This window comes from Clupea harengus, chromosome 13 (genome assembly GCF_900700415.2).
Source record: "Clupea harengus chromosome 13, Ch_v2.0.2, whole genome shotgun sequence".
Classification (NCBI taxonomy): Eukaryota; Metazoa; Chordata; class Actinopteri; order Clupeiformes; family Clupeidae; genus Clupea; species Clupea harengus.
Window position 1 is genome coordinate 16,425,079 of NC_045164.1, and position 26,677 is coordinate 16,451,755.

Below are 26,677 nucleotides of genomic sequence, written 5' to 3' on the forward strand. Positions count from 1 at the left end.
CACTCAATATTGATGGATCCATTGTCACCCCCTCCACCCAAATCCATAACCTTGGAGTCACCTTTGACTCCACCCTCTCATTCCTGCTCCATGTCAACAACATCACCAAAACAGCCTTCTTCCACCTCCGTAACATTGCCCGCCTCCGACCCTCACTGTCACCCACTGCTGCAGAAACACTCAGTAATGCATTTGTAACATCCATCTACTGCAACAGTATCATACCACAAACAAAGTCCTTAATAAACTCCAGTACATACAGAACTCTGCCATCCGCCTACTTGCCAGTACCCGCTCAAGTGACCACATCGCCCCAGTCCTCCATGACCTTCACTGGCTCCTGGTTAAACTTCAAAATTCTACTCACCACCTAAAGGCCCTCAATAACCTGGCTCCCCCCTACCTCTCCGACCTCCTGCACCAACATGCCCCCTCCCGATGCTTCAGGTCTGCAGATGCCAACCTCCTGCAAATACCAAAGACCAAGTGCCGAACCTGGGGTGACAGGTCGTTTTCAGTCGCCACCCCCTCCCTGTGGAACTCCCCCCACACTGTCAGCATTCAAAAAGGCCCTCAAAACCCATCTCTTCAGCTTTGCCTTCCCCAACTAATCCCCCCCCCCCCCCCCACCCCATGTTTTTATTTAGTTTGTATTCTTTTCTTTTATCTTTTTATGTCTTTATTAAAGAGTTTAATGTTTGTTTTCTTTTATCCCACAGTATGTTAAGCATATTTAAGAACTTTGAAAAAAGCGATATAAATCCGATTATTTTTATTTATTATTATTATTATTATTATTGAGTGAGAACGCTATAAGCGGCAACTGCAAAACGGCTATACAATGTAATGCCATGGGGCATGCATCCCCATCAAAGTAAACTGCTTTCTAATAATGTTCATAATGTAATGATAAGTGTCTGACCTTTAAGATGGTGATCATCTCAGGACGCTAACTAATGGAAGTCAGGTCTGTCAGGGAGGACATGTCTCAGTCATGTGTGGGACTATAATAGTGAAAGCCGTACAAGTGAATAGATGGTAAATTCAGGTAATTCAGGCATTTTGTGGCATAGATGTTGAGCTGAAACTCAAGCTGGCGCAACACAACAACGCAGTTGGGAACTGATTCTGATCTGTGCACCATCCCAAAAGAGACTGTGCACTCTGTGAACTCAAACATTCACATACACAATATAATCGTGTAATTCCGTCTCGCCTGCTTCGGCAGAAAGGTCGTACAGGTACTTGAGACGTCTAAAGACATTGGCTCTGATAACAAGACAGGCTCCAATGAGTATTCATAAAGACTTTGAAATCGTTTTGATATGGAGTTCTGATGCAACAGGGACCAGGAGAGTCAATCATTCTGGTAAGGTAGGCTGAGTTTCATTCTTTTAACCAGGGTTGGTTACTGTTGATGCATATACTGAGCTAGTGACCAATAAACACATTGGCTTCAGGCCTACTGATCTGATCAAAGCTATTGATCAATCAATGCTTTTAAAATCTGTGGATGCTAGCCCTCTGTCATTGGGCTCAGTGCTAGCAAGTTAGCTAGCTGGCATCTGAGTGATCTAAAATAGAAAGAGAATGTGTTCGTACGTACGGCTGAATTTATTCAGTCAAAATGAGAGCCAAATCATGTTTTGGCTAGAGCAGTCCATTAAACTACGATAAAGTTGTTTAAGTGAAAAGAAATGTGGCTTGTTTCGCAGAGTACTCTTTGTCACACTGCCCCATGCTGTTCCAGACACTTGGATTCACTTCTGTTTATGTCAATAGATGGTTTCTCTGATTTAACAGAAAATGAGCTGCTGCCACTTAGGTTCTGTGTCACGCACTCTATGGGTACGAACACACCAAACGCATTTCTAAAAACGTAGACGGTTCAAAAACATCTTGGCAAAGTGTGGCCGGCAAAACAGCCGCAGGCGCACCAGGCTGTTTTGCCTATGGTTTTGCCCGGCGCCTATGAAGCGGGGCTGCGTGCGCAACCAAATGAGCCGAGTGTGACATTGATGAGTGATGCGCCTCCGCGTCTTGCGGACCTTTAAGCGCACCTTGCAACTTTTTTCTTTTTAGACTTTTCCTTTTGGTGTAGCACTACAATGGATTTTTTCTTATTCAAAACCCTTAAAACTGTGACTTATTCTTATTCAAAACCCTTTACACTATGATTTGTTCAGCACATATCAGCACGGACGCAGCACAAATGATCAACAACACTTGGATTAATTTTCTGAAACCATCAAGTTAGAACATTTCAGCACCAGGACCACACCATCTCTCCACTGTTGAATCATTTCGATTTTTGTCAAGCAACTCGGGGTACCTGGATTAGACAGATTTACAGTGCAAACACCCATTACTTGAACTTTAACAAGACAGTCACAATGGACCTTACCGCTCGCAGAATCCATTTTAGAGCAGAAGTTGGAGCCAATGAGATCTGATAGGGATTGGGCAGCCGAAAGTTTGTGTTTCCTTACTAGTAATGACTGTATAGGCTCGGGTTCAGACTGAAGTTGAGTAGGATGCTCTGAGCCTTGATGCTGTGGCTTGGCTATAGAACTACATGGTCCAAAAGATGGTAAAGCTGAAGATGAGTCGGAGAAGTTTCCACTATGCTGCTTGCAGCCCTTCATTTTATCCTTGAGCTTGAAGAAAGGTGAGCGAGGCTTGGACTGCACAGAGAGTTCAAACATACTGCTGGTCTTGTTGTTGCGCGTGAACTGGATGCTCACCTGGATCCTGCCTCTTTCTTTGCACTTCTTCCCAGGTTTGGAGTCCAACGTATACCAGCTGAAAGGAGAGATTCAGACCTTAGTCAAACAATCTAGCGCATTAATGTCTTGTTTCATCCAACGCTATTTTCATTTTCAAACTAGCAGCTTTTACATACAAGTTCCAGCACATTTTGACTTCCTCACAACTCTCTATGTAACAACCCTCTTGGTACCTCCAAATTAAGCAAGTTTTACCGGCATCTCCAATTTTCAGAAGTGATACTTCCATACAACAGTGTTTTAATAGTGCTTTATTAATTAATCAAATTGAGTTGTTGACAGAAAATAAAGATGTGTACATTAATACATGTTTAAAATAAATATATATATGACAATTCATGTATGACTGCATATTACCTACTAACTTACATTCTGAAAATAACGGGTCTGTTTCAAAGAGTAGTAATGCTACCATTGTCCTAAATGCATACCAGTGTCTTACTGTTGTTTTCACAACACTGTGGTGAGGATATGGAATAACTTTCCAGAGAGGTAATTGCTTTGCTCATCAGTCATTTCTACATATACAAATGCTGTGCAGTGCTATTTCAGCCTGTTCATTGAAAAGAAAACCGTACTTCTGATCTTAAATGACACCCTTATGTCTCTCTTGTGTAGAGTCTTGACTGAACATACACCATGTATAATTTACAACATAAGAAGACGACATGGTACCAGCCTAAACCTGAAAACCATATATTGGTGGAAAAGAAAAATCACAGCAAGGGTAAACATAATTCTCTGCCTTCTGCATTTATTCAGGTAACAAATAATATTGTAACACACTCTGTCTAGTTCCTCATCACCTGTTTGTTTAACCCTCAGGCACCTCTTTGGCTGTAAATGGAATTGAAGCCATCACCATGACATTTGCACAAATCTTTTATTCATGGCTACTTACACACATGAAATTATTAAATAAATATTCCTATTTCACTATGTAAGCTCATTCAGCCATGCAGCTGCCCAAACACACACATACATAGTGGTGTTAGATACTAACACCATACTAGTCATTTAAGTCGAGCTTGACCGACAATCAGTCTTTTGTCTCTCTCCCTATATAAGGACCATTGCTTGCAATCCTGCTGGTCGTAACCACTGGCCTCCACCATTATAACTTACCTATACATACACAGTACGTATACAAGGCAACCTACTAAGATACCTAATTCCATTCTCTCCCAAGATGTCTTTTATTCCCATTATAAACCATCTCCATTGCAAGGTTCAGCTGCAGCCTGTCCATGGCTCCCCTTCAAAAGTCCCCTGCTTCCTGCTGCCCATTGCCACCTAACTATCAAGTCCAACGTTCTACTAAACATTACATTACAACAATGTATTACATACCCTAGCCTACCTTCCCATTACTTTTCTATGATGTACCATCACAAGCATCCACTCAACCTAATCATGGTAGCCCTATGAGTACAATAAGACCCTCAGTATGTTATACCACAACTATTTTTGTATGCTTCCTGTACTCTCTTCGTTTCCACACCCCGCAACTTTTATGTACGCAGATACATCTGCTCCACGTATGCCAATACGACGTGTGTTCACAGTACTTCCATGATTCTATGTGTGAATGATCTGCTTGCCTCTCGATGCTTCTGTCTCGCTTCCCTTACCTCCAACACCCCGCCCCATCCCTTTGAATCTCTCTACTGGGCCGGCCCAAGCAGATGAAACCTCCTCCAAGCTGGGTTCTGCTCAAGGTTTCATCCTGTTTAAAGACACTTTTCCCATGCCACCATCACCTTGTGCTTGCTCTAGGGGGATCAGACCTTGGGCTCAATGGCGCAATATAAATCAATATAATTGAATCGACATACACCAACGATATATTCCATACACCAATTGTATTGAACACAATCTTAATACAATCTTAGTTGTATACACCTTTGTAAACACCGGATACACGTTGGTTCTGCATACTCACATTAAAAACTCCCTATACACAAAAGAGCCATTTGAGCTCTTGACTCTGTTGAGGAGTGGGAGAGGTTCACTCATGCCAGAATAGAAGCTTACATATTTTAAATAATATCCTTTCAGATTACAGGAGGGGAAAGGTTCACTCCTGCCAGAAAATAAGATTACATATTTTTAATAATATCCTTTCGGATTACAAGTATTGTATTGATTACAGGTATTTTTAGTGCTTCTACAGATTTAGGTATCTGGTGTGCCTCCCAACACAAATACGCTGAATAAAGACAACCTAGTCCAGTTTGTCATGGGCTGTCTTTGTCAGAAAAGATGTGATTCAGCAAGCCCTTTAGATTTTCTCCCCACTGTGACGTCCCAAGGGGTGCTCATTAGAATTAGAAGAGTGTCTCTTCATGGCCTTGGACCGCCCCCTTACCACCCGATCTGACACCATTTTGTTCTTGCAAGCATTGGATACGCTGGGATACGCTAGCTAGCTCCATGAGAGAACTCACAACTCCAACAACTGCTCTGTGGTCGGCTGCACTGAGCAGCACACATGCTTGTGCGCTAACCACTTTTCATCTGACTGTTTTGCCAACCTGGACAGTATAACACTGGACTCTCGATGAGATTGTGCCTAAAAGGGGGATCAGTACCAACTGTCCATCGCAGAACTGCAGATGAGGAAAATGTAAAAAAAAAATTGATGTATGCTTACTTGTACAGTAATGCCTTTGGATGACTATGGAGTGTATTTTGTGTCAGAATTTACGGTTGCATATGTAGGTGTATAGTGGCTACCGCAAACAGCATGAAGATTTCTGTGAAATAGTTATCTTCTCCAAAAGGCATTCCCTTGTGAAACGGGTTTGTGTTAGGATGGTAAGAGGTGTTAAACCGGCCCCCTTGCATACATTGATACCTTTCAACACTACAATGTAATTGTCATAAATGTTAGATGGGGCCCCCTATTTGTTGAATTTAGAGACTCACCCGAAGTTACCAAAACAATGGCACTGTGGGTCAGTTTAGAGGTTTGCACATATTCCAGCTGTATGATTATTTGATGGGGGTTTTTGAGAAAAATGTAAGTAGGGCATACATAGTATGTCAATGTTATTGTACCTAAACAGAATTCAAATAAAGGTGACTTTTGGAAACAGTATGATAGTCGATCTAATGGTACACATCATCATACCCTATGTTGTATGCTTGGGAATGCAAGGATAATTATCTGTCAGATGATGATGCAAAATCAGCTTACTATTCTTATAATAAAAACAACCCAACCCTGACCTTTTTCAATGACACAACTGAAAAAAAATCAGTCTCCTCCTCCTCCATGACCCTATAGCCCTTCCAGGATGCACTACCTTTGTAACACCCCCCGTAACTCCCGGGTACAGCATATAGCATCCCAAGGAGTGCCTTTACAGATCCCGGGTACAGCATATAGCGCGTGTTGCGGCTGTCGCCAGCCAGTTGTGTATCTTGCCACCCTTGCTATCCTAACTCAAATTTGCATGTCAGCCAACCATAACTAACATAACTCATCAAAACTAAACTGCCGTCTCCCTCTCCTATATCATATTACTAATGCTAATACTGATGCCTACATTTATCTCCTTATCCGTTTATCTAATTCATGTCTACTAACCAAATTTTCTCTCTTTTATAGCGTGACCTTTGCTTGCAAAAAACATTGTTCCTCATCACCATATCCATTAGGTATATATATGCGTATTGGCAGCTGAACTACCCACACACTTTGTCTTTCTTCCCCTCCTAGTCTAGACTCTCTTCACTGTGGGATGCTCTCCACCCAATCTACTACTCAGCCTACACCTACCAACCCCCACCACACTGTCATACACTTATTCTTCCCCATACTCTGTGCTAGAATTTTTTTTCCCAGTGTTTGTAAAGTAATAACCTACTAACTTAAAATTTCAAGCAATATTTTCCTTCTTTCAAAATTTTGAAATGGCCTCTTTTGTTTCATAAGCGGACTACAACTCGAGTCGCATGCCCTTGTCACTGTAGCATATACCTTGTCCTTGACGTTAGCCCTGACACCACCTGTCAGCCCTCCATGTGAGTAGCGTCACTGCTCCACATGCCGTAACCAATAATGGTCATCACCACGCTGTATGCATCTTTTTTGTAATTACAAAAATATCCAGCCAGGCAAGCAATGCAAATCAGTATTTTGATCAGCTGGGTGAGGCATGCAAACCAGTGATGTCACCTATGCAACATATTCATTGTAGTTCCTTATCACCTTGTTACAAAATGTTTTAATTCTAAACAATTCAAATTGTGGCTGAAAAACAACTACGATCCCAAATCAATAACGTTTTTCTGAAAGCATATGTCATGGAAGCCATTCCACTACCCTTTCGGCAGAGATATAATTTTTTATAAACGTCTCTATGGAGACGCTAACTTCGCTCAGTGTTAAGGCCCCGTCACACCATAACGTTATGGTCAACGTTCTCTGAACTTTCAAATCGTTTAATTTTGAGCGTTCTAGGGCGAGGTGAACACATCTGGCGTGTGACTAACGACAGAATAGCGTAGTCCTACGCATGACTAGCGTGGGACTGACGCATGAGGAGCATGTAACAGCGACCAAGTGACGTGTCACTGGTGTGCGACAAACGTGTGCTGACGTGTCACTGGCGCGCGATGAACGATAAGTCAAAGTTAGACGAGCGCGTTGAGCGTGTGATTAACGTGTGAATAACGACAGAATAGCGTTTTGCTGGCGTGTGGGTTTTATTGTCAAACGGGTATAAAACGCTGGAAAATCATAGTGGATTCAGTTGATCTGAACAGTGAACATCATGCCGCCAAGACGACAAAAAGGTGTGAGGGGGGCTTCTGCTACTAGAGCTGCTGCAAGTAAGAAGATGATAAATGCTGCTGAAAGTAAGAAGAATACAAAGCCTCTTTCACTAGCAATGTCTTCGGAAGAAGATTTACTGTTATTATTACTGTGATTTACGAAAGAACCGGCATTATTCCTGGGGTTTTATGTTATTAAAATAAATGATTTAAATTTGACACTGAATTTGTGTTTCTCAATGTTTATTATTAGAAAACATCAACACATCCACACACATTGTCCATGTCACAAGAGTCTTCATATCATATCCATCTGCCATGGAACAGTACCAGCTATAACAGTGCTCAGCTATGTTCAAGTTCAGTACATCTACTTCATGCTGGGCTCAAGCAAGCATATATACCCTCCACTCCGCTTTTCGCTAGATTATGCAATGACCTTGCATGACATGATAGCATGGAATTTGTAGATTTATAGTGCACAGAATAACGTTTACAATGATGTAAGTTGCGTTTGTTGATCATGTATGGTTAATAACATATTAATTGTAGAAGGGACATGATAAAATCAAGATCTTCCCTTGGTGAAAAAACTTTCACCGATATCTTCGTACGAGAGATGGGTTAGGTGCTCAAATTTCCCGGGATCAAAGAGGACCTTGGTAGGCATGTCCAAACTAAAAATCACATCTCAGGATTGCTGCGCACATAAGTTATTTCGGGTGCATCAACTGTACTCAGTCTACCCTACCCACATGCATGGACGTTCGGGAAACGCTAAATGACGCTCATTAGACGCCATATGACGTTCGTCACACACTGCGTGCGCTAGGGGTCCGTTCAGTGGTCGTTGACAGGTCGCCAGTGAGTCGTTCACTGCAAGGCAAACGATTAATAACAACCAAGTAACGCTAGGGTGATGACTGACTACGACAGCCAAACGCGTGCAACGTTAGTAAAACGTTCCACGGACGTTCTCCAGCGTTTAAATTAAACGTTGAAGAACGCTGGCCTCCATGAGAACTTTTGTGCATGTTCAAAAATGTATTTTCGGACCAGCGTTCTCCGCCGATCACCGGCGATTACTGATGATTCCAGCGTTCACCAGCTTTCACACAACGCTCTTCTGGCGCTATACCAGCGACCATGGACGATTACCAACGTTTCCTCTAACGTCATAGAACGTTGACCAGAACGTTATGGTGTGACGGGGCCTTTATGAAGAAAACCAGCGGGGGTGACTTGATTATTTTTCCTCCCAATATTTTTTTGTATATATCTTTGCTGAAGGTGATGCAAATGAGTAGTGTATGTAAGCTGCTGTATATATTTTGTATTTCTTCTCTGCAATTTACAGTATTTTTGAGTGTTAAGTTACCATGGATTTTACTAGTAATAGTCGTGGGTACTTGGGAGGGGGGGAGGGGCCTTCTAACATTTAGTAGTCCAGGTAGCCCTGTGCTAGCTGGCAGTGGCTTTGTAATTTAGGATAGGGTTGAGTTTTCTTCTCTTCTGTCACAGAGTTTACTGCCACTTGAGTTCGCTGAGCCTGATATCCCTGTTAAGTTGACTAGTGAGAAGGTTAAGGTAATCAGTGCTAATATTAGTCGATCGGTAAGTGCAAGCCTTTTGAATAACATCTAGCCAGGTTCGCCAGCACCTGATGACCATTCATCACGTTTAAGTCAAATTGTTAATCGATCCCCTGGTGACATAGTATCATGAACGATAATCTTTTTGGCACACTTGCAGTTAGAATCGCAACCATTGACTGCTGCACAGGTGTGTAGTTAGTAAGGCTCCAGAACCTGAGGCTAGGGCCCCTATCATTTCCATTGCTATCTCAACTCCTTTAGAATTAGTCTGCATTGATTTCTGGTCAGCAGGAGATTCTAATAACAAATCTATCAATGTCTTAGAAGTGACTGAGAACTTTACTAAGCTGGCATGTGCTTATCCCTGCCCTAATCGGTCTGCTAAGACGGTAGTTTGTGTTCTTTGGGTTTCCTGCATGTATTCATTCTCAAGGGGCGGACTTTGAGAAGTCTTTAGTCGCAGAGGTGCTCTTGGTAACAGGGGTGGAGAAATCAAGTAAACGAGTACTCTCAAGTGACAACAATGATCGATCATGACAACATAATAAATTAGTGAATAAACATTTATGGAATATACGTATGTGTTTATACAACAGTCAAACCTGGTTGAACTATTTAGCTAAGACATGAGTAATGTCTTTAACTACAGACAGACGTACATGCGATGCTAGCAGAGTTGACAGAAAACCTCAGCCAATAGCCAAAATGGTAGCCTAAGATTTGCTGTTGATCTCGTTAGTGATCTTGTTGATCGCTACCCCCAGAGTACTCAAATACTTGCTAGTTTTCTCCGATGAGTACTCAAGCTGTCAATATCAAAATGCTCAAATGATCAAAATGATCAAAAGGCACATCCCTACTTCTGAGTTTGGGTGCAGCATAGGAGAAAGCCCTTGCGCCCATTGTGCTGAAGTTGATGACTGGTATTGCCAGTCTTGCTGATGTATTGCTGATGATGACCGCAGGGAACGTCTGAAGGAGATCTGTTAGGTAGCTATGAAGCTTTAAATGTAATTTATAATACGATTTTACAGTCAATCCGTTGTGATACATGATGTATGATGATCCAGCTGCTCATGAATTATAAACATTTTGGAGTTGAAAAACGTTAAAAAGGTTACTGTTCATATGCGGTTCAGGTGGGTTGAGTTCTAGTTTTTCCCTTAACCTGTACTATTGATATTTGCATAACAGGAGGTTTTAGGTACATTTTGGAAGAGGAGTATGTGTAGGGCCAATGATTTTCCGTTTAAAAAAAATGAGTTTTCCGTTTCACATTTGGTGAATTCCGTTTTTTTTCCGTTTCGGCTCATTTTGTTCACCTTGAGATAGATTGATAGCTTAAAATGAGTAAATAATGTGTGCCACAAGTGACCCAAACCTTCTAAGATTGTTGTTTGCCAGCCATCAACACAACAGAAGACTGAAAAAAAGATTATTTGCAGGCGATTGGGAAGATGCGCGAATTAATGTGACTGTAGCGTCAACTGTTGAATAGGGGGGCGTGGCCGGAGCGAAGTTCAACACAGACGTGACATTTTCTCAATGTTTTTTTTGTTGTTCATTTTGTTCAATGTTTGTTCATCCTTGCAATCGTTGTTGTGCTTATTTGAAATAAATACAGTCTCGCAGGACAAAATACAGGGGAATTTGGGCGATTTTGATGCACAAAATGGTGTTTCCGTTTGAAAGTTGCAATTCCGTTTCAAAGTGTACATTCCGCGAATTCCGTCTGTTTTCCGTTATCGCGGAAAATTATTGGCCCTATATGTGATCATTACAAATACATTTGTTTATGAGCTGCAAGGCCAGTTTTGGTACAGAGCCTCTCCAGGTGCTAACCTAAATCCTTGAGCTTAGGGCTGGACGATTTAGGAAAATAATCGAATTGCGATTTTTCCCCCCCAATATTGCGATTGCGATTTAATATGCGATTTTTTTTTTTTATCCTAATTTTTTTCCCAACAAATCGTAATGAATTATTTAAATATGACCAACACAATATTAGATACATTTAGTGTAAAATATTATTTTACATTTTTATTTAACTGCTCATTACAGAATCAATAATAACAAATCGGTGGCTTTGCCACTGTAGATTTAAGTAATTAAACAAAGTAATTGTAAGAATAAACACAAGGCATGCACTTTTTAAATACTGTGTGCAAAATGTATTTATTTTTTAGACCACGTTTTTAATTGCGAACGTTGCGGTTAGAAAATCGCGTTCTAGCATATCACGATTAAATCGCAAATGCAATTAATCGTTCAGCCCTACTTGAGCTTAGTTTAGGTGTGTACCAGGGAGCAGTATGGGACTAAGGGCCTCATTTACTAACATTGCGACCGCAGCTTAATCTGCACCTTTGCCAACTCACATATAGCGCACGGTATTTTGCATCGTATTTATCAAACAAGAACCTCATCTGAATGTGTCGACGCCTTACCAGCGTAATCAGCGCCTAACCCCGCCCATTAGTGTTATTTAGCGCGCAGCTAAAATAGGGAAGAAAGAGCCTGCGTGTTCCTTCCACCCATGGATGATGAGTTAAAAGAGAATTTAGAATTTGAGCTTTTGGTTCACGAGGTTACAGCAAACTAACCCGGGTAAATATAGAAACTCATAAATATTTCTCCATTTAGCCCTTCCGTCCACACTTAAAGTTTTGATCACTTTGAATTAATTTTATTGGTGAGCTGATTTGGGGAAATTAAACTTTTTGAGCGAACATTGAGTTTCTGGGTTACTATGGTTACCCCTCAGGGTGCCTGTGCAGCTTCATATTAACGAGTTTATGTTCACGAGTTCATATTCACACATATTAACATGAGTTAATCACACACAGGCAACTGCAAACTGTTAAGATGGTTCCCTAAGATAGAGATAGCTAGGATAGTTAATATCCAGGTTAACTGCTCCAAAGCATCCCGTTAAATAGTCTGGTAGGAATACACGACACCTCTTACTTTAAAACGGCGTATTCTAACACTGAAAACCATGCTTTTCAAAAACGCTGCCCGATACATTTGAAAACTGTAGTTGTTGGTTGCCATGGCACTGGGTGTAGCTTGCGCTTGAGAGGCTATAACGTCTAAATAAAAATGAAATGAATATGCTGCTCTGTCTCTACAATTTACTTACCGGTAGTTTAGTTAGTGTACTTCAAATACAAGTACTTTTCCTGTATAGATACGCGTTACTCCTACGCAGAAGGTGTGCACTGTACTCGGTGTGCTTGAACTATGAGTGAAATTACCGTTTAAACTATACAATGAGCGGCGATTCTGGGTAAGACGTGGCCGAACTTTTCCCGAACAGCTAGCTGGTGGGACAGTTTGTAATTCTATTTGTTTGTATGGCTATTAAATGATATATCAAATATAAACATTTAAAATAAAAAGAACATTTCTCGCAGGCACATAGTTTTCATTTAGCAGCTGATATGTCATGCTAAAACACCTCGTTTCGTTACTAATACATAATTAGGCGCACTTTACGCCTTTCCTCCCATCTCTTTGCGATGAACACCCATTTTCCCACACCCACTTCCAAGCAGCGGTAATCTGCGCTTTTACTCAGGTGCGCCTCCTTTGGAAATACGGTTTTATGTCTTTACCCGCTATTTTACGCCTGAAATGGGCGCAATCCTGTTAGTAAATGAGGCCCTAAGAGTATTAAGTTCAGAAGATAAACTATCATTATAGTATTCCAGTAGATCTGCGAATGAGAAGGTGGGAGCAGGAACCGGGTTCGAGCATAGGCATTTGAGTTTGACATTTTTAACTGATGTCAGCACACAGTCCACCCGAGGCATGGAGTTTTATGCAAATACATAAATAGTGCCAAGCAGGGGCCTTCCTAGGGGTTGAAAACATTAGGGGCTTATGGTGCATTCATGAGCAAAAGTGGGAAAGTACCGACCTCGGAGTGGGATAATACACACAGGAGAGTGGGAGATTTTAGAGAGCTCCAAGAAGTAGGTTTGACATCACTCTACATGGCAGCGTTTGTGGTGAAATAAAGAATGTACATGCTCCATGCCCAAATTAGTCACTTCACTGTTAATTTAGGTCAAACTCGTTAGTGCAGGTGATTGTGATGTTAAACGATACTTCACAGTTTACTTGTGAAACTAAGGTAATGTTAGCTTTCTGGCTAGCTAGCCTACTTTACATTACCTAACTGTTTCTTGTCGTTATGTGAATGAAGTGGTACATTCCGAAATGGGAACCTTCCCCAATTCCGAGAGGCCTGAAACCACGATTAGCCCAGACCTGTTGGGGGGGGTCCTCACTTCTGACTTTTTTTTTTTTAATTATGGCAGCTAAATGCCCCATTTTCACACAGTCTGAGACCTTAGCAGGGCTTATCGTCTGTCTGAATGACATGAACATTACCAAATCCATTATACCATACTGCTTGTCTACGTGAAATATATCAGAAAACACAACACCAGCCTTTGTTTGAAAAACCAAGGTTGATATAGGCCTACAAGACTGCCGTCTAAAGATCGATTTTGAATTGGCAAATGTTAGAGGTGAGTCTCAACAGTTCTAATCATTTCATTCCCTTTTACCTTGCTCTGCTGGCTGGTAGACTGAGGCGGCTCTTGTTTTTCTGTTGTTCAAGCTTTACTTGACATTGGACGTTTTAGAAATTGCTGAATATCCATAGCTGCTTATTGCAAATAGAACAGAAAAGAATAGAAAGATAGCTAGCTGAATCACTGAATGCACAAAAGAGAGGGAACTCACAACTAACATCACAATGTGCCATGTCACATGACATAAGTGCTCAAAAATGTATTACAACATAATATAATTACAATACAATTCAGATAAATTATTGCATTACTTAAAAAAGACTATAGACTGAAATATTTTTCTATTTAACCAAATTTAGATTCCTTTGGAGTCTTTTAGACTTCGCTTATGGGTTCAAGGTAATTCAACTGATGAGATCTTCTGTCTGACATGACACGAAGCACCCTTGATTTACCGAGCGCTAGGTTATCTACACCATATACAACAAACAACAACAGAACAACAAACTAAGTGGGTTGTAAAGTTGACATATTGTGTTAGATTTAAGCAATCTAACATCGCTTTAAAATCTTCCGTGCACATGTCGGATCAAAATATTAAAATAAAGTGTGATCAAAATAAACATAAAAAAATCATCCATTAGGAGGATATTAAAAAACAGAATACTAAGGGTGGTTTAAACTATCAAGAGTTCAGTAATGAAAGTAATGAATACCAGCACTAATGGTAGGTTTGGGTCCAGAGAGCTTAACAGCCAGCAGTTCAAAGGAAGACTGATCAGGCAGAGAGCATGGCGTCTCAACATAGATCAGCGCAAGGCCACCTCCCCTGCTTGAAGGACTGGGTCTGCATATGTAAACACATCCTGGTGGGGCTGCTGAATATAGCTGTAGAAAATCATTTTGTGGTTGCCAGATCTCTGTGAGACATTTATCTGTGAAAGTCCTGTGTGTGTTGTGTCGGATGCGTGTGCTGATGGATCCCTGTCTGCTGAACCCCAGTGTGCAGCCCACTCTGGTAATACTGCATCAAGTGTTTCACCTGTTGGTCATAGTGATGGGACACGCACTAGGTGGGGTGGACTGGATAAGCTTGTGACTAGGCTCATACAGACTGTGTCTGTTCAATGGGCATGGAGTCTTTTTGGAGTGCATTAGAGTGCATTAGAGCATATTTATTATATTAGACAAGAGTTGTATGCATTTTTGGCAAATTTAAATTCTATATACAAACGTGTTTCTGTATTTCTAAATCTAAATGTGCTTTTCTTTGTGGGAAAAGGAGTGTCTATTGTATTAGACGTTTTGTTTGCAGTTGTGGGTGTGTTCCCTGATGATGAGGTGTACCTGGCACCTCTGCTGTAGTTGGTGTGGGGAGGAGCTGCCCCTCACCTCCTGAGTCCATTACTAGGCAGCTTTTATTTACTGATGGACTTTTGCTTCTCATTTTGGATGACACAAATCTGCACTCTGTTTGTCATTGAAGGTTTTCTGTATTGGTTTTTATCCTCATTTCTGTTATTGTATATTTCTGGGCCTGTGTTTGTGTTCAATTTGCTTGTTGTATTTTTTTTTTTTTAGTTTGCGGAAATTCGGGGTAAGTCAGTGGGGGTGAGAGTAGCAGGGCTGAGCGTTTCCCTTGGTTTCCCCACTGTTGGGTCGGGGTGTCTTGTTGAGTTTGTGCAATTCTATTCCTATTCTCCCATCGGTAGGGATCAGGGGGTGTGGAATGGGTTGAGCATAGGTTGTGTTCCCGTGTTATGGACTTTAACTGGGGATGTTTCCCCTCCCTTGCTCTCTGTGGCGAATAGGCAGCGTGAGAGCGTCCTTGTGTGTGAGCGAGACCAGTCATGTCATGTATCCACTTTAACAGAACACAATGTAGAGATGGAGAGCACCCCGTTACACCTTCAATTACACCTGCTCCACTACCACTTATTATTATTATTATAGAACAACAAAAATAATAATAACATCAGATTATAATAGGCTACATTTTGGTTATAAAAGTTAAGAAAAGCAACACTTACACAGTTTTGCCTCTCTCCTTGTTATTAAAAAAATCACTGAGGTTGATGGTCTTCTGTCCCAAAAATTTATCCAAGCCAACCAGAGACCTGTGCATGACCACCAAGCATAGTTGAAATACCTCTGTATTGCCCTCAAGAAGCAGTCCTGGTAGCTCAAATGAAGCCTCCTCTCTCCAAATAGGGCTTAAAGTTTTTTCCGCCACAGAAGTTGAGTATTTCTCTTTGCCTAGCTGGATAATGGTATAAACGTCGTTGGTTCGATTTTTTCCTTTTGGCTGTAAATCTGCTGCTCTAACAACAGTGACTTGCACTTGTGTTGGAAAGCAAATCTCAGATTGTTGTCCCAGTGACATCGTCTCTCCTGTAGGCTACTAGAAATAAAATCTAGATTAATGTTACAGTTTTACTAACCAAGTTAACTAGTAGACCTATAGACAGCACATTACTCTAATTTCCGTCTGAATTCATTAGTCTGGAAGCAAATTATACGCAGCTTCATTTATTTGAAATTCGCAGATTTAACAGGACACAGCCAGCGATTACGTGGCTAAAACGGCAGTTACATTTAAAGATGAGTGGGCTACAATGTGTTAGCGGTTAATATAGCTTATTGAATAGCATACACGTAGCCTATTGAGACAAAAAGAAGCTAGCTTCTCTATGCGACCTTGTAGCCTAGGCTTCTATCATAGGCTCCTGGGCTACTGCAGCTAGAGATGGCAAATTTACGTCACGAAGAAAAGTAGGCCTAAGTAAAGTAATTTTAAATAGCCTGTTGCTTAGTTATTTTTACAATTCGGTGATGTGGTCATCCCTGACAAACTGAGTTAACGCTAGTGTTCTAATCTATCTTAGTCCAAACTGTGGTATTGTAAGGCAGCCTACTAGTTCGTGTGCATGTAACGCTCCTCCTTTATTATGCGACACCGTTTGGTTAACCCTCTCGCTGCCGTAGACATAACCTGGACAAGTTAAGGCATTATGGGTCTCTGCAAGTTTGCTGTCCTCTACTCCTCGTTTCGACTGGCTCTGTGTCACCTACGTATGCCAGTCAACCGGAACTCCATTCAGGAATGACATAGAAATAAAGGTTCCTTCACCGTTGCGTTCGTTCCATAATGACACCAACACGAGTGAGAGTCATTGCTATTGCTTATCTGTGTAAACTATGTCCTGGGTTCGTTTACTGGTGGATGTCTCAGTCTTTAAAGAAATGAGCTAGAAGGAGATGGAGCAACAGAAGAATTTTTCCAAATCATAACATTTTCCAAAGAGTCACTGCTTTCTTTTTACCTGTCAATTAAATTACATTGTATTGATATAGCGCCAAAACAAAACAATTGTCTAAAGGCGCTTTGCACAGCCCAGTGCCTGAACCCTGAAGTGGTAAAGTGGTAAATGTACATAATACATACAAACATCATATGTTATATACATGATACATACAAAACAGCTTAGTGGGTATACAGTGTGCTCATAGGGTTACTATTACAAGGGTAAGTAGAGTAGGAACAGAATACTTTGCCGATGGTGGCAATTATTTATATTGCAGGAAAATGCTAGCATAGAGTATGGGGTAGAATAAGTGTATGACGTATGGTGGAGATGGGTACGTGTAGGCCGAGGGTTTTCTACAAGTAGATCGGGTGGAGAGACAACAGCAGCATCCCACAGTGAAGATAGTCTAGACTAGTAGGGAAAGAAAGAAACAAAGTGAATGGGTAGAGTTCGGCTGCCAATATGCATAGATGTACTTGATGAATATGGTGATGAACAATGTTTCCACATCCATCAGCATTTGCAAGCAAAGGTCACGCTATAAGAGAAAGACAATTTTGTTAGTAGACATCAATTTGATAAACAGATAAGCGGATACATTTTGGTAAGCAATTAACAGTAGGTAATATGGCCACTTTATCAGTATCAATAAGGATTAGCAAAAGGATATAGAATGAGAGAGAGAGAGGCTGCCTGGCCAGGTGTAGAGGAAATGTATTTGTTTAGTTTTGATGAGTGATGTTTAGTTGTGGTTGGCTGACATGGTGCATGTGGATTTCAGTTAGGATAGCAAAGGTGGTGGGGTACACAACAGTGGCCAACTGGCTGGCGACAGCCACAACCTGGTCACGTTCGTAAAGGCCCTCCTTCACAGTACAACATGCACTGTCTGTAGCCCAGTTTTACTGATATTGGGAATTTGATGTGTTTTGTTGTGATGAGTTATGTGTAGTTACATTGGCTGGCTTGGTGTTTGGGGAATGTTAGTTGTACAAGCATAGTAAGGGTGGCAGGATACAATAGAAGTGCATAACTGGCTGGTGGTGACAGCCGCAACACGCGTAGCCCACTCCTGCTAAACACTAGAGGTGGAGAATGTTGCGACAGGTGCCGTGTTTTCGATGCAATTATTCATGACTATGGGATGCACTAAAGAAGAATGTCTTTAGTCTCAATTTGAATATGGAAAGTGTGTCTGCATCTCGGATGGAGGCAGGAAGGTCTTGGTGGGCAATAGGGGACAACTAATTCCTTAACAGCCATTTAGGGCTTTTTATGTTAGAAGGAGAACTTTGAAATCAATTCTACTTTTGACAGGGAGCCAACACATAGAGGCAAGTACAGGTGAGATATATTCATATTTTTTCAGTTCTAGTGAGTGTGCGAGCAGCAGCGTTCTGTATAAGCTGGAGGCTCTTTATTGAGTTGTTGCTACATCCGGACAGGAGGACATTGCAGTAATCTATTTGTGACGTTATAAAAGTGTGGATTATTTTTTCTGTATCTTGGACTTTTCTAATTTTGGCAATATTGCGTAGATGAAAAAAATATGTCTCTGGGATCTGTTTTATGTGTGAGTCAAGTAGGAGGTCTTGGTTGATAGTTACACTAAGGTTTTTTGATGCTAGTGTTGGATGCTAATGATATGCCATCAAGTGTGGGTAGATGGCTAGATAGTGTCATTCTCAATTGCCTACAAGCATAACCGCAGTTTTATCAGAGATGAGGAGCAGGACGTTTTTAGCCATCCAAGATTTTACATCTTGTAGGCAGGCTTCTATCTTGGGTAGATGTACAATTTCATTGGGTTTCATGGATAGGTAAAGTTGGGTGTCATCAGCATAACAATGGAAGTTAATGCCATGTTTTCTTATGACAGCACCTAAGGGCAGGCCCGGGGTGGGTAATCGGGAGAATCGGGAGAGTTCCCGGTGGGCCGCTTCACTTCTGGGCCGGTCGAGAATTAAATGTTTTGACATTTGTCACGTTAGTCCTTTTTCTCAAAGTAGGCTACACACGTTCGGCCATAGACATAGTATGCTATAGTATGCCAAGGCTACTATGTATATGCGTTCGGCATTCTGACACCGCAGCCTCTGCGTGGGTTGTACCATGCGAGGAAGTCCTCCCCTCCCAAATAGAGTTGGTTGGGTCCATAGCTCGTCTTTTCCAAAAAGTTTTCTCAGATAGGCTAGCTTGGCCGGCCCTACCGCAACGATACGCATCAGGGAGGATGGATGGGAGGCAGAGGCCAGTAGGGGCTGAAAAAGCCAGGTTGAAAAAAAAGAAAGACACTGGAGTAGGATGCTGCCAAATGTGCCAAGCGTACCGATTTATTTTCAAGAGGACAAACACAAGTGGCAACTGGTAAAGAGAGACATAGGCCTAATAATTAGCAATGTAACTATTCGGCTAACGTTATAGCGTTGGTTAATATCGTTGTAGCGTTGTCAACCTATTCGCAAGCAAAATATTAAATTGAATTAAAATATTACTGTGCCATTTGTGTCCAAATACTCTCACAGTACAACCTCCTCACAGATGCTTATCATGTCATTGGGTTAGCATATACGTTTCTGTTGACTTTGTCCATCACACAGGTTGCATGTGAGAGAAGCTTCTCAACCTTAAAATTTGTGAAGAATAGGACAACTTGGAGGCTTTCATGTTAATGTGCACAGAGAAGGAAATCCTCATGTCTATAAGCAACGACACAGTTATAGATAAAGTGGCTGAAACCAGTGCACTGCTTAGTCGGTTACTGATGCTGCAGATGCTGTTGGTGCTATTCGCAATGTAACTGTATACTGCACTGTGAGTTGAACTGTAAACATTAGTTCAATATGCTTCTTTGTTGAAGAGTGGGATACTTTTCAAATGCTTTATTTATTTATTTTTGCTTTTGTTAATTTATCAACCTATCCTTGTGGAATAGAGGAATATTTTTTGTTAACTTCTCAGTTTAAGTGGATTATTATTTAACCTTTACATTATTTGTTGAACCATGGTATTAATACAAAAAAAACTACAGGATAGTAAGAGCTGAACTGTTGCTTCATTTATCCAATTTCCACTACCATAGAAAAAGTGGGCCGGTCTTGGGCCTGAAATTCCCGGGCTGAAAAGTGGCCCCACTCCGGCCCTGCCTAAGGGTAGCATGTACAAGAAGAAGAGCAGTGGTCCAAGGACAGAGCCTTGGGGAATACCGTAGCTTACTCTGGTGTGATTGGAAGACTTAATTATGGGCAGGAACAAATTGATGCACAGCCTTTGATGCTAATATGATATTCAAGTCTCTGTAACAAGATGACCTATAGTGTTGAAAGCAGCACTCAAGTCTAGAAGAACCAGTATTGAAGAGCACCCATGAACAGACCCGATTAGTAGGTCATTCAGGACTTTAACTAAGGCCATTTCAGTGCTGTGATGGGCTCTAAAGCCAGATTGAAGGTCTTCTTCGATAGTTATCATGTAGAAAAGAATTAAGTTGCTTAGCTATTACTTTTTGAAGTTTTTTGACAAGAAAGGGTGGGATATGGGCCTATAGTTAGCCAGATTATCAGGATCAAGGCTAGGTTTTTTGAGAGCTGGTTTGAACACTGCTATTTTGAATGATAGTAGAACATATCCTGAATGAGTGAATTGTTCATTACTTTAAAGCAGCAATAAGTAGTTCTGTTCTATTGTGTTTTTTTGTTAGTTTAGAAATGGTGTTAAAGACAAACCTTGGGGTTGTTTTTATTATTTTCAATCGATGAAGAATAGTAAGCTGATTTTGCATCAGAAAGTTTTAAGTGCACAAGTCTGATCAGTGTACCATGGGACGAGTCTTTTCTGTTTTCTTATTCTCTTTTTCAATGGTGCAACAGTGTCAAGGGTTGATTGAAGCACACATAAACCCCTCAAAAAAAGTTTGGAAACGTTATTTCGGTTATTCCTCCCCTTTAATAATACCAATTGGTATTGTATATAGTTGGAAAGCCTGATTAGTCACTTTTACAACGAGGTACAACTTGTAAGGATCATGCATTTGTGGAATGAGCAACACAGCTAACCGTGGGTAGCGGCCCCAAAAAATGTGCCAAAATCCCCTGCAATATTCTTTTGTTGGTATTCGTACATATCCTTTTTTTCAAACCGTGGTTTTACCGTTTGGGCCTTCAGTGATGTGTTTTTGTGAAAGGAAAAACTACAACAATTTAATTGAATGATCAAACTGATGTGTCTGACAATCAAAATAATTGAGCTCCACTGGCTGCCAGTAGCTGCTCGCATTAAGTTCAAGTCACTTATGCTTGCCTACAGAGTGCTTGCTGGTTCTGCTCCCACCTACCTAAATGCAAATGTTACACCCAGGACGCTGCGCTCGTCTAGTGAGCGCCGTTTGGCACTGCCGTCTGTGCAAGCACGGCAATCCAGACTATTCTCATTTGTAGTTCCACGTTGGTGGAACGAACTGCCTAGTACTACCAGAGCAGGGGCGTCCCTCTCTACCTTCAAGAAGCTTTTGAAGACCCAACTCTTCAGAGAGCACCTCCCTTCCTAACTGGCACCTGACTAGCGCTTAACGTGCACTTCAGCAGTTACATTCCTGCACTTCTTTTTCCTTTTTTCTAGGTCGTTGTTTTCTAATTCTCATGTAAAGTAGTATTTATTGTTACACCATGCTTTTTATTGCTCTTAGCTTGACTGTTCTCTCCCTTGTACGTCGCTTTGGACAAAAGCGTCTGCTAAATGACTAAATGTAAATGTAATGTAAATGTAAATGTAAAATTGAAGTTCTTATAATGTCTATGTACCAAAGATGCTTAATAATCTAAGTTCTTATAATGTCTATGTACCAAAGATGCCTAATAGGCGAAACATCTTTGTATGCAGCCTACTGACACTGTGGCGGAGCTCATACTAAAGCTTCAGAGAGAACAGAATGTGACTGGATGAAACCAGCTCTCCCCCTCACTGTATGCCCCCACAACCGTCAAGGGGAAGGGATCAAATGTGATAATGGGCGGATGCAAATAGATGGTTAACAGTGAACTAAAATGCTATTTGTATGGATAGTTTTTTGTTCATTTACTTATTTTTTTCTTTTTCACTTACCTTTGGGTGGGAAACAACCAAGATGGTTGCGCATTCACTGTGCTAAAACCCCAAGAAACTGGAGATTCTTTAAAAAAAATACTGAGTGAAAAATAAGAGTAACTGGATATTTTTTATATGCTTTATGCCAAGTCAAATACTGAGCCAACATTTGCCTCATAGTATACTGTGTTCAGATACATCTTATATTGCATACACATTAAAATGACTAAAATGTGTGGCCAATAACTGATCCATTTAATGTGAATATCAAAACCAATCCAGTGGTGGATTTTATCAGTGCATCACTGGTAGATATATGTCCAGTTAAGACTCTACATTAATGCAAACCATTGTAATGACTGGCATTATGTAACAGTGTTACATGGCATCACACATAATGCTTACTGTCCCTAGAAAGTTTCAGCAGTTACTTTGTCAAGTCACCAGCATCTCTGTCAATCACACACACCATGATAGAACCACTTTTCTTATTTTAGGTGTCTTACCTTAAAAGTGGAATCCTCAGTGGAGTATGAAGCAATAAAATGTTTCTCAGAAAGAGGTCAAATTGAATGCCCGATTTTGTGTGAAGTCTTGTCACGTACACCACAGAACAGCTGGTCAGTCCAAGCAGTTGATATCTTCAGAGGCTATCACATGAAGCACTATGTTGGAGAACAGTGTGTGTTCAACAGTTGGTTTGAATAACAAATCTGCCAACACATTTGTGATATTAATTTGCAGGATAAAGTTCCTTTGCACCACTAATGATGTACTTTTCACCTTTTACACTTTTCGAATGATCTCTTGTAAAGTAACACGAGCCGAGTCATGACATAATTGATATGCTAATCCTTCACTGGGATTCTTGGGATAAAACATGAAAGACCCGATTCCTGCATCACATGGATCTTCTTATTGGTTTCATATGTTGGGATATATTAAAAAAAAATTCAAGCCATAAATTAGTGTCCAGTGACATATGGTCTCAGTTCATTTTGTGGAAGAACAATGCTTTACCCCATAAACTGTCCGAAATACAGTGGAAATCTGCTGCATATTGGCAAAGTCCATATGGTGGAGGGCATTAAACTGATCCTTGACTGCTAGCCATTCTGAGATTCCTGTAATGCTCTGACAGATGGTCCTACTTTAGGCTCCTTTATTCAATGCTATATAGGTTGTATTACATTTATTAAACACATTCAAGAATGTTGGGTGGCAAGATTCTCCACATGTTAGTGTAGGAAAAAAAGAGATTTTCCTATGATGTCAGTGTTCATAATAGAGTTCAGGTTTGAGAAAGGTGTAAAGGATTGATTTAAAGCCCAATTTTAAAGTATGTTTTTGGCATTTTCATTTGGAAAAGCTGAAAGGTACATAAATCAGCATGACTTTGCTCTGTGGACTATTCAGGAGTGTAACTCTCATAGATTGCAGCACATGTTGATAAAGATTGTAGCAATGTTGAGAAGACACAATGGGAACACTGTATATAAATAACTTTAAATAAGGGCTTGTATTATCCTAATGGGTCTTAAGACAGGCCTTTCCTAAAAAACACTGAATGTGGAGGAACTGTTTTAAAACTGATTTCTGACATCCAATGTTTTTAACAAAACTGCATTATATCTTACCTCATGTTTTACCTTTAAAAATCCAATTTATAATATACATAAGATGCATAGGATTCCTATCCATTCATAATATATTTGCTCTATTATAAATCAATGATTTGTAATACATAATAATGTGTGCGCACACATACACACACACACACATCACGCACACAGACATGTTGATTTATATATTGGGTTAGGCCTAAGCGCCTATGTTGCACTGAGGTTGGGTTACTGCTGCTAAATCAAAGTCAACGTTGTGTTCTCTGTCATGTGACATTATATGAAAACAACCAAGGAATTTGTTCTGAATCTGCCTTAACCATGGCTTGGTAAACGGTGTGGTTAGTCGTTGTCTTTCTGTAACATTCAACCTCTGTTAAGCTTCACTTCGCAGACAGTTGACAGTTTGCTAAAGAATTTCCTGGCACAATGCAGTATTCATAGTTCTGTCAATGGTGTCACTGTATGGTGTCAGAGGGGTCAACTGTATATCATCAGCTCATCTGATAGGTTCTAATCTTTCTCAGAAAAGGAACTCCATCAGTCCTTGGAGCATTTGAATTCCTTTGTACTTCCATTGTCTCATTGCAAGGCTGTGTTCATGCTCCCATATGTTTTTATTTGTACACAGATGACCGCAGCAGTAAATATAAAAATCATCATATTGTAAGATTCATGGCTGATGGTCTCATGTCTCTACAAAGTGCGTAAGATAAATTCGTTATTTTTAGACTTATATACTTATATACCTGACAAACAGCATATGAATGAATAAAAAAATAGATAAAAAAGATATTCCATAGACAACATTGGAGAACTGTAACAGTGTACAAGTTTATTTTTTTACTGTTTTTACAACAATTTTGATGTAAGACATTTAGGGCCTCATTTACTAACATTGCGACCGCAGCTTAATCTGCGCTTTTGCCAAACCGCATATACCGCACGGTATTTTTCCGTGGTATTTAAAACCTCGTCGTAATCAGCGCCTAACACCGCCCATTAGTGTTATTTAGCGCTCCGCTAAAATAGGGAAGAAAGAGCCTGCGTGTTCCTGCCACCATGGATGATGAATTAGAATTAGAGCTTTTGGTTCACGAGGTTACAGCAAACAAACCCGGGTAAATATAGAAACTCATAAATATTTCTCCGTTTAGCCCTTCCGTCCACACTAAAAGTTGTGATCACTTTGAATTCAAGACTGTCTTTTATTGGTGAGCTGATTTGGGGAAATTAATCTTTTCAGTGAACATTGAGTTTCTGGGTTGCTATGGTTACCCCCAGGGTGCCTGTGCAGTTTCATATTAACAAGTTTATGTTCACAAGTTCATATTCACACATATTAGTTAATCACACACAGGCAACGGCAAACTGTTTAGATGGTTCCCTAAGCTAGAGATAGCTAGGATACTTAATAGCCAGGTTAACTGCTCCATAGCATCCCGTTAAATAGTCTTGTAGGAATACACAACACCCCTCACTTTAAAACGGCGTTTTCCAGCACTGAAAACAATGCTTTTCAAAAACGCTGCCCTAGGCAGATACATTTGAAAACTGGAGTTGTAGCCTGGACAGGGGAAACTGAAGTGTTCAGACGTTTGGTTGCCATGGCACTGGGGGTAGCTTGCGCTCGAGAGGCTATTACATCAAAATAAACATGGAAGGTGAAATGAATATGCTGCTCTGTCTCTACAATTTACTTACTGGTAGTTTAGTTAGTGTACTTCGAGTACAAGTACTTTTCCTGAATAGATACCCGTTACTCCTACGCAGAAGGTGTGCACTGTACTCGGTGTGCTTGAACTATAAGTGAAAATACGGTTTAAACCATACAATGAGCGGTGATTCTGGGTAACAGCTAGCTGGTGGGACAGTTGTATATGCCTATATTAAATTATATATCAAAAATAAACATTAAAAAAAAAATAACATTTCTGATGTTCGTTTTTTTTCTCCAAATTTCTCGCAGGCACATAGTTTTCATTTAGCAGCTGATATGTCATGCTGAAACACCTCTTGTTTCGTTACTAATACAAAATTAGGCGCACTTTACGCATCTCCTCCCATTCTCTTTGCGACGAACACCCACTTTCCCTTATACCCTCCCAGCAGCGGTAATCTGCGCTTTTACTCAGGTGCGCCTCCTTTGGAAATACGGTTTTATGTCTTTACCCGCTATTTTACGCCTGAAATGGGCGCAATCCTGTTAGTAAATGAGGCCCTTAGTGTCTGGTGATTGCAGGAAGATAGGTGCCAGTCTTCGGGTGGAGGATCTCTGTATGCTGGAGTCATTCATTGTGGCATTGTGTTCATTGAGGCTTGATGTGTTCAATTCTGCAGACGTGTGGAAATAGACAAAACAAACTGCAAAGCATATATATTTTTTAGAAGTCTTTGTTTTAAAAACCTCCTAAACAACACACCAAAAATAGGAGGCCACTGTCTTTATAACTGTGGTCTGAGGCTAAATGACCACCTGTTGCAGGATTGTTATTCCCTAAGAACCTCATGGCTCTCCTCTGCATTCCTAACCACCACACGTGCACTTTACTCTTAAGTCGGCTGTTTTCAGTCATGTAGCTCTTGGCTGCTCTGCTAATGGAGGCCCTACTTGCCCACTGCCCAAGTCCACTGATATCAGGGTGGTGTGTGCCATTCCCCAAGAAGTGGAAGATTCTTTCATATTTCGTGAAGCACGTCATGTTGCAGCAATTCCAAGAAGTGTGTAAATGTTCACAAAATCCAGAAGTGTGCAAATGTCTAGTGCCTTAAATTCTGAACGGTATGGTAACTTGAAACTCTATCGTTTACTCCAGCAGACCTATTATGAGAAGAAAAGTCAGTTTAGTGAACTGAGTAACAAGGTCATAACCAAAAGAAACTGTATAACTAATATTATCTGTAATTATGAAATGTGTCACTATCTAGTCTAACTAACTAGTAATTTGAGCTGCTGTT

The 26,677-nt window shown here is 40.7% G+C and overlaps 1 protein-coding gene across 1 annotated transcript in view; it reads right to left on the bottom strand.

The window, feature by feature from the left end:
- The window catches only part of LOC105892723 (rab11 family-interacting protein 2), a 56,180-nt gene extending 39,419 nt beyond the window's left edge, over positions 1 to 16,761 (bottom strand). The window contains exons 1-2 of the mRNA XM_031579470.2: positions 15,738 to 16,761; positions 2,405 to 2,802 (exon numbers count right to left, since the gene is read on the bottom strand). Of these exons, the coding sequence (XP_031435330.1) occupies positions 2,405 to 2,802; positions 15,738 to 16,090 (751 nt within the window). The 5' untranslated portion in view covers positions 16,091 to 16,761. The remainder of the gene's footprint in view (positions 1 to 2,404; positions 2,803 to 15,737) is intronic.
- Between the last annotated feature and the right edge of the window lie 9,916 nt (positions 16,762 to 26,677).